We start from the raw sequence: 13,963 nt of genomic DNA, 5'->3' as shown, positions 1-13,963 counted from the left end.
AGCAACACAGGGCGCCGCGAGCATAGCTTTGGAGGAGGTGACGTTCTTCCAGAGGAAGATTCCTGCAGAGGTTTTGGGGAAGAGCTTCCGGCAGGAAGAGAAGGGGGCCGGGAGAGGACATTTCTGTCACAGAAGCATCTGCGGGGGACGGGATGGAGGAGCCCAGAGCAGAGGGTTGAAGGGGAGAGGCAGGTGATGGGGTCAGAGGTTGGCTGCAGGGGGGTGTTGCTGAGGGCAGGGAGCTGAAGTACCCTTCAGGCCCTGGCAGGAGGGAGCCAGGCAGGGCTGCAGCCCTGGGCCAGGCGACGTGTGAACTGTGGATCCCTCACTGCTGCCTCTGTCCTCTCAGCTAAAGGGCTTGTTCACTCCAGGTTGGCAAGAGCAAGCGGGTCCGTGACTCGGGGAGATTACAACCTGTTTAGGAAGATAAGATGCCCTTGGGAGCGGAGCCCTAACAAAGGGTGACTGTGAGACAAGGGCAGGTGGCCTGCTGGAGATGGAAAAGAGCTCTCCTGGGCACTGGGCCAGCGGGATGGGGGCCACGGAGCTGGCCAGCGGGAATGGCCCCTGCATTTGTCTCAGTTCATGTATACATTGGCTCAATAGGTGGCCACGTGCCATGCGCTGTGTTAGGTGCAACTGATGAGGGAGCGGATGTCAGGTGGGAAGAAGGGCCTGAATGGAAGCCTAGTGGGAGGACCCATGGCCTTGCTCAGTAGGCAGCGGGGCCGCAGGAGGGAACAGTGGAAGATGAGACCACCTGGGGCCAGATGGCAGAAGGCCGTGAATGCCAGTCCGAGGCGGGGCAAAGCCTCGATCTTTCCTGCTAGGAGAGGCCATCCCTGCTCTGACAGCAGCACGATAGGCAGGAGGCTGGGAGGTGGCAGGGTCTAGGCCTGGAGCAACCAGACAGTATCCGAGGGATGAGACTCCTGACAAAGTCATTATGTGGGGAGCCTAGGGCCCTGCATGGGAAGGGGATATGGGGATACGACACACTTCCAGCCCCACGCAAAGGCTTCTGGGAATCTGGGTCCAGGCAGAGGTTTCTAGGGGGAATTTCTCCCAGAATGCTGTGGCTCTCCTGTCTCCCCACTGGTGGGCATGAAGGGGAGGTCAGCAGGAGGGAGTCAAGAGGGGCCGGTTGCTGGGGGTGGACCCTAGGAAAGCTCGGTTCAGCGTCAGCAGGTAGGACTTTGATGGAGGATGATGAGGGCAGGAGGTCCAGGGTCTAGTCCTCAACTCCACGTGCTCTCACGGCCTCAGATGGGACCCAGCCGAGACCGCTCCACTCATGGCCAAAGTTAACTTCCTGAAGACACCTCATCACGGCCAGCTTTGCTCTGAAAACTTCACTGGCTTCCCACTGTGGTCAGGACCAAATCCACCTCCTAGTTTGGGGTTCAGGGCCCTCCCATGAACTCTTTTACCCAGTTACCCCTGTGAGGCCTCTACCCCCCACTCCTCCTTGGGCGAGGGGGCATCTCCCACCAGCTGCAAACCCCACATGTGCTGCCCGAGGCAGCCACTCCAGCTGTTTCCTGCGGATGCTTTGCGGTCCAGCCAGGCCCGCCCAGGGCAGCCCCACACCTGCGCCCCATGTGCTGGACACATGGATCCAGCTGTGCACCTCAGAGAGTGGCCACCCCAGATATATCCCCCGATGCTGGCTCATTGGAATTCTTTATTAGCTAGAATATTTTAAAATGTTTTTTAAGACTTGGTTTCATTTTGTATGGTTATGTTTTAGGTATTTTTTTATATTTTAAAATAACTTGAACTATACAAACACTGTAAGATGGAAAACGATGGTATCACCCAGTCCTATTCCCTGTTGACAGTTTAGGGTTCAATCTTCCAGATTTTTCTTCCGTGTACTTTTTTTTCTTTCCCTTTCTCCCTTCCTTGCTTTTCTCCTTCCCTACTTCTCTCCTTCCTTCCTCTCTCCCTCCCTTCCCCTCTCCCTTTTTTTCTTTCTTAAGATTGTAGCCGGGAAAAAAATCCTGAAACTTTAATATCCCAGTCTTGGTGGAAAATCCATAGGTCATGCGTAAATGAAATAATTAAAACAGGTACTTAAAATATTTTTTGTTCAGTTTGTAAGATTTTTAAGGTTTTTTTTATTGTGGAAAAAAAGCACATAAGATTTACCACTTACCCATTTTTAAGTGTACAGTTCAGTAGTATTAAGTTTTTCTACACTGTTGTGAAACAGACCCCCAGAAATTTTTCATCTTGCCTCTCTGAAATTCTCCCTTTCCCCTCAGCACGTGGTAACTATCATTCTACTTTCTGCTTCTATGAATTTGACTGCTTTAGATACTTTGTGTAAGGAGAATCATACAATATTTGTCTTTTTCTGACTGGCTCATTTCCCTTAGCATCATGTCCTCAAGGTACATCTATAGATGCTTGTTGTATTTTAAAAAAAAAAAAAAAAGCATGGAGAAGCCTTTAAGTAAGAAGTGAAAGTCCTACCCCCACCCAGGCGATCCTGTGCACACAACTGCTCTCTCAGTTCTGCTGTAGTTCATCAACTTTAAGATACCGTTGATTTGATTATAAGACAAAACGATTTCAGAGATTTTTGTTTTGTTTTATAAATTTATTTATTTGTTTGTTTTTATTTTTGGCCATGTTGGGTCTTCATTGTGGTGCGCAGGCTTCTCATTGTCATGGCTTCTCTTGTTGCGGAGCACGGGCTCTAGGCGCACGGGCTTCAGTAGTTGTGGCACACGGGCTCAGTAGTTGTGGCCATGGGCTTAGTTGCTCTGCGGCATGTGGGATCTTCCCAGACCAGGGCTCGAACCCTTGTCCCCTGCATTGGCAGGCGGATTCTTAACCACTGCACCACCAGGGAAGCCTGATTTCAGAGATGTTAAAATACAAAAAAAAAAAAATTTAGGGATAGATTTTACACACATGCGCACATACACATCCGCATGTTTAGAATTGTTTTCATGAAGGTGGGATAAGATCAGGGCTATTGGGCCTTTTGCCTCTTTCTCTTGCCCCACCAGCTACACAGACCTCCAGCTTCCTTTCTCCAGCTGACTCTAGGGCAGTTGCCATCTCCCCAGCCTGACTGTCTATGCCACTGTCCCTCCCATCAGTCAGTCTCCACTGGCACTAGAGAACATCCTGTACACGTTTTGCACCCACTTGTGGGATTCCTAAGAATAGAAAGACACATTTGAAAGTTTGATTGACATCATCAATTTGCTTTCCCCATCATCAATTTGCCAGTTCACACAACCACCTACAGCTTTCGAGAGGGCCTTTCAAACAATTTCTAAGGCAGACCCTCTGACCCACTACTCACCCCTCCCACAAATGGCGAAACTAAAATCCCAACGAATAAGAACCTTGTCTGACGTCACAGGTGGCCGTGCTGGGATCAGGCCCAGGCCTCCTGGAGTCCAGGTTGCTGTTGTTGCTAAGAAACCACCCATCTAAGGGGGTCTCACCCTTCTGATAGTCTCATCCTCTTGCTTAAACACCTTCCATGGCTCTTTTGTGCCTGCAAGACAAATTCCAAATTCAACCCACTCCATCTGGGGCTGCTGCCTTCAAGGTCGTGATGTGATCTAGTGGTCAAGTGCCTGAGTTCTGAAGATGCAGGGTCCTAGGCTCTCATCTCTGTTCTGCTACATCACTGGGCACCTATTGCTGTGTCCCGGTCTCATGCAAAATGCTGGGTAAATACATCACTCTCTACCTGGGAACCCCAGGCAAGTTCTTTTACAGCTGTGACCCTCACTTTCCTTCTCTGTGTTTAAGGATTGACAGACATGGTCTGAGTCCAGTGCTCTGCCCGGCACCTGGTGCCCACTGAGTCTCATTAATGGGAGCTGTTCTTTTTTATCAGGATTGTCAGTCCCCCATCTGGGTGCCCTCAGCATTCTGAATGACCCACATCCTCACACAGCCTCACTGGGAGCTGCCTGGCAGCCGCATGGGAGCAGGGCTGGGTTTTTTTTTATAATCTACACGGCCACCGCCTCGGAGATGGGTATGTGGGTGGTCTTTGGAGTCCCGGGAGGTTACTGTCCCAGAGGAGCTCTTGGGTCCCTTCCAACAGAGGAGGAGTTCCAGGTGGGTCTTGGCCCGGGGACCTCTGGGCAGGATCCGAGGAGGGGCTGGGGGACGTTGTCCAGCCAGCAAAGCCCCCAGAATCCATGCCTCGGTGCCCTCCATCCCTGGTCCTGGCCTCTCTCTGCCACCAATTTGCTTTGGGATTTTGTGCAGAGAGCCTCTCCTCTCTGGGTATGTTTCCCCAGCTGTCATACAGGAAGCCTGGTCCCGTCCCCCTGGAGTGATGCGGGAACAGTGGGGGTGACGAAGGAATGAAAAACCCTGGGGAAGCTGTAAAGTACCCTACGCGTGTGCAGGCACAGCCACCCGCAGGTGCACGGCGAGGGCGCTGGCCTGGCTTCCCATCAGGGCTCCGCTCTGGTCCGGTGCCCGCTCCCTTCCCGGTCCGCTCTCCCTCCCTCTGTCCCTCCCTCCCTGCCATCAAGGAGCGCTGGCTCCCGGCATGCCGTGCGCCGCTGACAACCTTATAAATAGTCGCCTTTGCGAGCGGGCGGCCGGCGAGGACGGGCAGGGCACACACTGTCCCCGGTGCCCACCCGCACCCCTCCCTCAGGTCAGTGTGTGCCCGTGTGCGTGCCTGTGCACGTGGGGGGGGGGTGCCCCTGCGGGGAGTGGGGGTGCGTGTTTGTGTGTGGCAGGGCGTCCTCCGGGTTTGCGTGGCTGTGTTTGTATCCATGGTTGCGATCTGTAGGCATCTGCTTGCCTGTTCCCCAGGCTCTGCTCTGGGTATTAGTGCCACACTGTGTGTGCCATTGTGGATGTGTGTGTGTGTGTGTGTGTGTGTGTGTGTGTTGCTCTCCCTCCCAGCCTCCGCGACAGTCACCCCTTTGTCCTGCCGGCACTCTTGGGGCTCCAGGTCCCTGCCCTTGGCACGTCCCACCTGGGGACTGGGGAGGGGGAGCTGTGGCTGGACTGCCTGCCCCGAGGACCTGGGCAGGGGCAGCCTAGGTGATGGGAGGAGCTATCCTGTCATGTCATTTTGAGTGCTGGGGGGACGGGAAGCCCCCTGGATGTTTGGCCCCCTGCCCCCGCCTCCTGAAAAGCAGGGGCCCTGTGGGAGCCCTGGGACAGCCCATGGGGCCTTTCCTGCGTGTTGCTCAGTTACCTGCCTAGGACTCTCCAGCAGCAGCAGGACTGGACCTGGGGGTACAAGCCCAGAGAGGGTACAGCAGCTGCCCAAGGTCACACAGCTGAGTGATAGAGTTGGGATTTGAACCCTAACCAGTTGCCAACCACTGGAAATGCTGCTCTTGGTCAGAAGCTGGGAGACCTGGGTCTTGCCCTGGCCTTGCCTTGTGATTGAGATGAAGTCGCTGTCCCATCGGGCCTCAGCTCCCCAGGCCCCTCAGCAGACCACCCAGTCATATTAGGAGTTGCCATGGCCCTGATTTGGGGACCTTATAAGGCCTGGGTGCGGAGCCCGTAACCCAACTCTGTCCTGGACCCCTGGCTTCTGTGAGGACTCCTCACAACCCAAGTTATTTTGGACCAAGAAGTGGCAGGTGCCAGCAGGACAGAGGGGCTTAGGTTACCAGGAGGGGGCAGGGCAGGGTGGGGTCAGGAACACCCCTCAGGGTGTCTTCGAGGCAGGCTGTCCCTGGCCTGGGGGCCTCTCCCTCCCCCACCAGCTGCAGAGGGGCACTGGCAGCTGTTACTCTTCCTTAAGCACACTCAGCAGGAAAGAGGTTATAACTCATAGCCCATGAGCAGCGGGACGGTCAGCAAAGCTGCTAAAGGACCTAGTGGGTGCCAGGCCCGGGGCAGCAGAAAACGTAGCCTCAAGTGTGACCCCAGCCAGGCCCTGGAGCAAGTCTCTCCTTCCCTCCCAAGGTGACTGTGAGGATGGAGTGAGGCTCCCGGGGCTATGCTCAGCCGGGGCCAGGCCCAGTGTGGTGGACACAGCCCTGCGGTATACAGCAGAGAGGCCCAGTACAGTGTGGTGTGTGTGATGCTGGGCGACGGTCACCTGCCAGTATGGGAGTGGAGAGCAGAGTCCAGGAAGGCTTCCTGAAGGAGGTGACACCTGAACTGAGTCCTAAACAGTAGCACCTTGGGGAAGGGCATCCAGGTGTTGGGTGCAACATTAGCCGGGCCCTGGAGTGGGACACGGTCGTGGTGGGTGAGGGAGATCGGAGCAGTTCAAGCAGTGGCTGATAAGGCTGCAGAAGGTGCTGGAGGCCAGCTCGCTGGGCCCGGTCAGCTACGTTAGGGTTTATTTTGGGGACTGAGGGGGCCATACATGGAAAGGTTTTAAGCAGGTAAAGACGTGGTTTGATGCTTGTCAGAGAAAACCCTGCAGTTTGCCTGGTGGGGCACGGAGGTAAGGAGGCCCACGGGAGGCTGGAGCAGTGGCCAGGTCCCCTGCTTGGAACACGGCAGTGGTGGTGAGGACACGGACTGGAGGGACGTTCAGGAGGGGATGGCTGGGGCTCGCGTGTGTGGGGTGGACGTGAGTGGGGAGAAGGGCGTCCCCTCTGACTGCAGCCTCTGGCTGGGTGATAGGGCGCAATGCTGGGGACATGGGAGGGACTGTTTAGAGGCTCGGGGTCTGTGGGGTCTCTGGGCCTGTCCAGGGGCTGTAGATGTTTGGGGCTGGGAGAGGAGGCCTGGGCTGGCTGAGCAGGGATGGGGGTCCTGGGAACCTGACGCCAAAAGTGAGAGGGTGGAGTAGGGGCCCCGGGTGGGGATGTCCCTGGCAAGAGGAATGCTGGCCAAGGGTTGAGGGTCAAAGGCCAAGGCAAGAGTATCTCTGATGTTTGCTGGCGGCCTTGGGGAGGGCTGGTGGGTGGGGAGTAAAGAAGTGGGGGCCAAAGATGTGTTGCAGTCACTCTGAAGGCACTGATGGGAAGGGAAGGTGGAGGGAGACCCCTGGGGCTGTGGATGCAGAGCGGGGGGGCGGGGGGTCCCAGGAGGCATTGGGCTTGATTTACACACTGAGGGAAGGTGTGGGCAGGGGCCACATCAAGGGTGGAAGTTGGGCCTGTGCAAGGGTGAGAGCCTGGGGACCCCCTCAGCTGAGGACTGTACAGGCTGTGGTCACGTGAGCAGCCCCGCAAATTTCTCTCCCACCCTGGGCCTCTGTGTCCCTTTGAGCATCCTAGTCCAAACCTCATCCCAGATGAGGACACGTGCAGCTCCCCTCCCACCTGCCTGCCTCCGGGCCTTCCTCCGGGCCCTGGGGCGCGTTGTCAAGTTGTCGGGCAGATGCAGGACCCAGGGCCTGTTTTCCGGGAATCGCAAGGGGAGCAGCTCAGCAGTTGTTGGTGTGGCTGTTTATGCCCCTCCGTGCTGCCCCCGCTGTCTGGCCCCAGAGGGAGGAGGCAGGGACAGGACAGTGGAGACATCCAGAGGAAAGGGGACTTTGTGAAGTCCTCCCAGCCTCCTGGGCCTTCCCTGCCCCCACCAGCCCCTCCACCCTCAGAGGATGTCAGGGCCTGGCACACCATGTGGCTGGGTGGGAGCAGAGGCAGGAAAATCCCCCTCCCCCTCCCCACCTGTGCCCTTGTCTTGCAGAGTGCTGACTCGGCTCCCCAGACCTCGGCAGGATGGAAGGTACGGAAGCTCCCCTCTTTTCCTGCTCACAGCCTGGGCCTCAGTGTGCCCATCTGTTTAGGGGGTGTGCTTTCGGGAGACATTCGGGGAGGGTTTGGACGTGGCTCTGGGGTTGCTAGAAGGGGCCTATCTGGGGGCCTCCAGCATCTTCTTCAGGCCTCTCACAGGATATACCAGCTCCAGGATTACTTTTAGAAGGGAAGAGGCCTCCTTGAGGCTCCTGAGGGCCCCCCAGCTCACCTCCTACACTGGTATTTATAGAGCTGAATCTCTGGCTCTTTCTGGAGAGGGGGCGGCACTGGTGAGGGAAAGCCTGCCCTGTGGAGAGGCCCCAAGAGTGCAAATGCCAAGGCAAACACTGACACATTCCTGCCCCTCTCCCAGACCAGCAGGGGTGGGTCTTGAGGATGTCTTGGGCCCTCGTGGCTCCTATAGGCTGGGACCTGGAGGCAGACTTGGGCCAAGAGCCCGGCTGGCCCGCCTCCTGGCAGCACCACCCATCCCTCCCTGGCGCTGGGCCTCGGCCTCGGCGGCTCTTAAAGGAACCCAGCTGTCCTGGCTGCTGCTGCGGCCTGAGGCCGGCGGTCATCCTTCCACCCCCGGGCCTCTGAACATCCGCTGCCACTGGGCTGTGGCCTCCCCGCCACGCCCAGGCTTGTGCCCATCACACGGCAGCAGACGATGGGAACCCACAGAAGTCGTTCTTCGGCAGCTCCTCTAGACCTCCAGCCTCATGGCTGGGAGGACCCCGGGGAACTGCCGAGCTCACCTCCCCACTGGGGCAGGGACTTCTTTCCTAAGTGCACACAACGAGCTCCTACTTCCCTGAGAAGCGGGGAAGGCCTGGCAGCCTGGGAAGAAGCCCCGGCCGCAGCCCTAGCTCTGGCATCCCTGGAGCAGGCCCCTGCCTCTAGGCCTAGGTTCCCCCCTCTCTGGTGGGGCTACTCTTGCTGAGTTCTGAGATAGAGGTTGAAACGTAAGCTCCCTCCCTCTCCGGGCAAGGGTTCCACGTGCCCACCAGAGCCCCCTCCCCCCCCACCCCGGCAACCGTCTCCAGGGCAACGTGTGTTGTGGTTGCCAACTCCACACTGGTACCGCCCAGGGAAGGCAGGCGGCAGGCTGGCCCAGGGCCCGGGAGGGGAAGGGCAGGGGACACAGCAGAGCAGGACCATGTGGGCCTGCTGCTCGGCACCAGACGCCCGCAGCGTGGAAGACGCTAACGCCCAAGGTGACCAGGCATCTCGGCCAACGCGAAGGTTGGCGTCCGAGCCCCTGAGGGTCACCGTCACAGCGTGTGCTGAGCCCGTAGCCTTCAGGCCTGGAACACCCTCTTCTCCCTGACCTGTCCCGGTCTCTGAGTTTTCCTCGCCCCGTTATCCCTCACTCTGGGCTGACTCATCTGCCTCTCCGACAGGACCATGAGCTGTGTGTGTGCAACTGCCTGGGGCCCAGCACAGGCCTGGGATCCCAGAGGTACCTCTGGTTCTCTGTCCAGTGACTCACTGAGCTCTGCTTCCCTCTTCTCTCCCACAGAGAAACTGAAGAAAACCAGGATCATCTTTGTGGTGGGTGAGTCCAAGGCAGCAGGCAGGGAGGGGCTTTGCAGGCCCTGGTGGGAGCCTGGGCCTGGGGCTGCACCCTGGGCTCTGCCCCCGCTTCACTGGGTGACCCGGGCAGACCCTGTCCCATTTCTCGGGGCTTCTGAATGGGCGGGCGCTTGCAGGCGGGCCTGGTTCGGGGAAGGGCACCCAGTGTGAGAAGATTGTCCAGAAGTACGGCTACACCCACCTCTCCACCGGGGACCTCCTGCGGGCTGAGGTCAGCTCAGGCTCAGCCAGGGGAAAGATGCTGTCGGAAATCATGGAGAAGGGGCAGCTGGTGCCACTGGTGAGTGGGCCCCGGCAGGGTGAGGGTTGGGGGGTGATGGTGGCCCTGAGTGGACACCAGCCAGCAAAGCCCATGACACACTAGCAAGGCAGACCATGACCTTCCCTGTTTCTGAACCCTCCTGAGGGTCCCCACTGCCCTTGGCAGAAAGTTCCTTCCGGAAGCTCCCGGGAGCCTCCAGGACCTGCCCTGCCAACCCCTCCCACCACCAACCCCTCCCACCACCAATCCCTCCCACCACCAACCCCTCCGGACTCCCACCACCCTGGCCTTTCTGTCCCCTCACACTGATCACACTCTTTCCTGCCTGGAATGTTCTTTCCTCCTCATCTTTCATACCTTGCTGACTCCTCAGACTTAGGCTAAGACCACCCCCTCCCGCCAACTTTATACTCCAGTAGCCTCCCTTCTTTGTCCGTATAACCCATGTCATGCTTGGAAACTATAAATCAACGGTGTAATTGTCTGTCCCCTCAGCACACTGTGAGTTTGCGGAGGGCAGGGAAGGTCTGCTTTGTTCACAGCTGTGTCCTCAGGGCCCAGACAGGAGGCTGGGAGGAGGGGCTCAGTCATATTATTGAGTGGATGAAGAAATGAATGAATGAATGAACGAATGAATGAATGATTCAATCAATCAATCAAGTCGTCACAGTTCACAGAAGGCTTCCTGGAGAGGGAGGCTTGTTTGGGAAATCTGTGTTAGGGCAGAGGGCATTTCTGGCTGTGGGGCAACGCGTGCAGAGGCCCGAGGAGGGGGTGGAGAATAGGGGGTCATGACCCCGCCTTCTTTTGCCACGCCTCCAGGACACAGTGTTGGACATGCTGCGAGACGCCATGCTGGCCAAGGTAGATACTTCCAAAGGCTTCCTGATCGACGGCTACCCCCGGGAGGTGAAGCAGGGGGAAGAGTTTGAGCGGAGGGTAAGTGCAACCTCTTGGAGCTGTGACATGGGATGAGCCGGCGAAGGCTGCTGTGATGGGCAGTTCTGAGCAGAGGGAGAGAGATTGATTGTGGGCGGGTGGGAGGGTGGGCGGGTGGGAGGGTGGGCAAGGAGGGAGACCAGGGAGACTTTCTGGAAGTCTTTCTAGAAGTCTAGAAGAAAATGAATGGAAGGAGAGAAGGCACCAGGCTGGGGAATTCACGAACATGGCCGCAGGTTCCAGCTCAGCTGCTTGAGGCCTTGGGCCAGTCAGGCTGCCTCTCTGAACCTCGGTGTCCCCAACTGCAAAATGGGGACAGACAGTTCGCAGCTGCCTTGAGGGGCAGCGTGGGGATTAGAGAGAATGCATCCTTCAAAAGTGGGGCTTGGCACCCCATAAACACACGATCAGAGGGGCAGGGAACAGCATGGATAGGGCTGGAAGGGTCACGCTGGTGTGGGGAGAACAGAATCTGTGGGGCAGGGCAACCGGCAGTGATGTGGGTGGGGACGTTCAGACCAGGCTGAGGCCTTGAATGCCACAGAGGGGCGTCTAGTCTCCTTCCAGGTGCCATGGGGAGTCTGGCTGGAAAGAGTGAGCCTTGAGGACGAGGGCTCTGGGCTGCCTAGCACGGGTGTCCCCCAGGAAGACTTTCCACAGTGGGGGAGCACCTCACTCACACACACACATGTGCAGGCATATGTGCCCACAGGCATACAAGCACACGTACATGTGCACACAGGTACAGACACTTACACATGCACAAGGCCAGAGGCATATGCACACGTGTACACAAGCATCTAATGTACACACACGCACACTCATGCAGTGTGTGCACAGATGCAGTACATCCAGATACAGGACGCACAGAGATGCACGCACATGTGCACACACAGATGCACACACCAATACCTCTGATGTCACAGGCCATATGGGGGAAACATGAAACTGCAAGTGCCCAGGAGGAGGGAGAGGTCTGCTGACCTCTAAGGGCGGGTGCGGGCTCAGGGAGGGCTTCTCGGCAGCGGGAATGCCTGCGGGGAGGACCGGGCATCTTAGGGGGCTGGGGCAGCACAGACCTCCATCCCCATTGCCTGTCTCTGTGAGGCTGGGCCATCTTTGGGCTTCCATAGCTTTGAGCCTCATCCAGAGGGAGGATATTATATTCCTTGACATCGAAATGACTGCAAGACCTCAAGAAAGTGTCTGTCCTGGTCTGGGTCTCAGTTTCCCTATCTATGCAATGGGGATTGGCTGGGTTTCCTTCAGACTAGGAGGCCATGGACCCTGAGGTCAGATGCCAGGCAGCCCTGAGGCACGTCCTGATGTACCAGATGCATGATGTCGCCTCAGGCCCTCAGGGTCACATCTAGAAAATGTGGTTAATGAAAGTTAACCCATCCCTCCTGGGGCCGTTGTGGGTGCTACTGGGCGACAGGGCTGGGCACCTGGTCTTCTCGGCTCTGGACAGCAGGGGGCGCCTGGGCCTCACCAAAGGAAGACAGGTCGGCCTCCTGGCCCTTCCAAATCTTCCCTGCAGATGAAACGCTTATTGCAATGACAGGGACATTGTTCAGAACCCCCAGAGCTCAGCAGGCCCTCGCCCCTTCACTCAGCCCTCCTTATTCCTTTGTCAAGTTCATATCCAGCCTTGCAGGTATAAGACCACCTACCTGCCCTCGGGGGCTCCAGGCCTGGCTGGGGGAGGGACCTTAAGTAAATAACCAGAGGTCCTCCTGAGACAAGCTCGAGGCAGAAGTAAAGGGGGACTGGAAACGCGTGTCGCAGAGAGCTGGGATGGTGGGGGGGGGGGGGCATCTGCAAAGACTGTCCTAGAGGAATGAGATCTTAGCTCAAATCCGAAGGCGAGCACTTGGTATTGAGGGAAAGGGTTCCTGGCCAAGGTTCCCGGCATGAGCAAAGGCCTGGCAAGGGAGGAGGTGGATGAGAGCCCAGACCACAGACAGTCCGTGTGGCTGAAGCCAGGAGAGCAAAGGACTGAGAAGCACGAGATGAGGAGGTGGGGGGAAGGGTAGGTCAGGTAAGGAGTTAGGACTTTCTCCTGAGGGCACTGGGGAGCCATGGAAGACGTTTGAGCAGCGGAGGGGCAGGGCAGATTGGTTTTAGGAAGGTCCCTCAGGCTGCCTTGCGGGAAGGGCTTGAAGGTCTGAGTGGGTCTCAGTGGGGCCTCAGAAGTGGGAAAATGGGGAGGAGATGGCCCCAGGGGGCAGGAATGAGGCCCCTGTAAATAGTGCCCCGCCTGCAGATCGGACATCCCACGCTGCTGCTGTATGTGGACGCAGGCCCTGAGACCATGACCAAGCGGCTCCTGAAGCGTGGAGAGACCAGCGGACGTGTGGACGACAATGAAGAGACCATCAAGAAGCGCCTGGAGACCTACTACAAGGCCACGGAGCCCGTGATCGCCTTCTACGAGAAACGTGGCATCATCCGCAAGGTGCGGGCCCGAGGGCGCCCTAGGCAACCTGGGTCTTTGCCTGGCTTGGCCTCAAATTGCTGTGACCTTGGGCCAGCCCTCCTGTCTGGGCCTTGGTTTCCCCACTGGTTGGATGAGGGGCTGCTGCCCACTGTGGCTGGGCTCGGGGAGCCTGGCCTGGCTTCCGGGAGAGGTCAGCCCCCTGCCTCGGTGGGGCCCACCCAGCCTTCCCCGGCATCCTGCCCTCATGGCCCATCTCCCCACAGGTCAATGCTGAAGGCTCCGTGGACAGTGTCTTCTCCCAGGTCTGCACCCACCTGGACGCCCTCAAGTAGCAAAGCTGGAGCCCCTTCTCCAGCTCAGAGCCCAGCCCCACCCTCGTCCTGACTCAAGGCCTTCCCAGCCTGAGCTCAGCGCTTCCACCCTGCCCGGCTGGAGCACAGGCAGAGGAAGCCACTTTATCCTGTTTTCATGGACAGCCGAGCACTAAAGGAATTTCCAAGGACATTCAGTTTTACTCCTTTTTCTTTGATTCCATCAGGGATGATTCACATGGCGTGGCCGCCCCAGCCTTGAGTCCTCAGCCCCTCCCCTTCCCGTTCCTCTCTGGGCCCCTCAGCCCACCTCAGCCGGCGCCCCTCTCCTAGCTCCGTTGGAAGACGCAGGGCCCTTCTTCACACATGGCGTGCTGGGCCTGGGCTGTGCCAGGCCTGGGGACGCTGGGTGACTGAGGAGTGGTCCTGGCTCTCGGGGGCTCGTGGTCAGGCAGAGCTGGGCCCTGGCCCGGGTTCCTCTGCATCCTTGCCGTGTGGCCTTGGTCCTGAGCCCCTTAGCTCTCCGAGCGTGTTTTCTGTCCTGAACCCCTGCTGGGGACTGGGCTGGAGCAGGCAGTGTGGTCATGGGCTGTGGGAGGGCTTCCTGGGCAGTGGAGGCAGCTCACATCAGCCGGCCGAGTGCCCAGCGAATTGGCCTCTTTGGTGCAAGAAGATTTGAGGGTCCGGAAAGGGCATCGGGATTGAATGGGGGGGGGTCATGGTCAGGGGTGCCTCCCTGATGAGGTGAGACCTGAAG

At 58.0% G+C, this 13,963-nt stretch overlaps 1 protein-coding gene across 3 annotated transcripts; it reads left to right on the top strand.

The window, feature by feature from the left end:
• The first annotated feature begins 4,538 nt into the window (after positions 1 to 4,538).
• On the top strand, positions 4,539 to 13,399 carry AK1 (adenylate kinase 1). 3 transcript variants are annotated; one of them, XM_073806642.1, is made up of 8 exons: positions 4,539 to 4,648; positions 5,926 to 6,111; positions 7,609 to 7,647; positions 9,181 to 9,216; positions 9,371 to 9,534; positions 10,339 to 10,455; positions 12,722 to 12,913; positions 13,159 to 13,399. In XM_073806642.1, the coding sequence occupies exons 3-8, from the start codon at positions 7,641 to 7,643 to the stop codon at positions 13,225 to 13,227; spliced, it is 585 nt and encodes a 194-aa protein (XP_073662743.1). In that variant the 5' UTR covers positions 4,539 to 4,648; positions 5,926 to 6,111; positions 7,609 to 7,640; the 3' UTR covers positions 13,228 to 13,399. The 3 variants fall into 3 exon arrangements, with proteins under 3 accessions (XP_073662743.1, XP_033714549.1, XP_033714548.1); XM_033858658.2 differs by lacking the exon at positions 5,926 to 6,111 and having other exon boundaries at positions 4,549 to 4,648; XM_033858657.2 differs by lacking the exons at positions 4,539 to 4,648; positions 5,926 to 6,111; positions 7,609 to 7,647 and adding an exon at positions 8,792 to 8,875.
• Positions 13,400 to 13,963: the final 564 nt, after the last annotated feature.

Source organism: Tursiops truncatus, chromosome 6 (assembly GCF_011762595.2).
Source record: "Tursiops truncatus isolate mTurTru1 chromosome 6, mTurTru1.mat.Y, whole genome shotgun sequence".
NCBI classification, from domain to species: domain Eukaryota; kingdom Metazoa; phylum Chordata; class Mammalia; order Artiodactyla; family Delphinidae; genus Tursiops; species Tursiops truncatus.
Note: the sequence above shows the minus strand (reverse complement) of the source record. Positions and strands in the feature narration are given on the sequence as shown.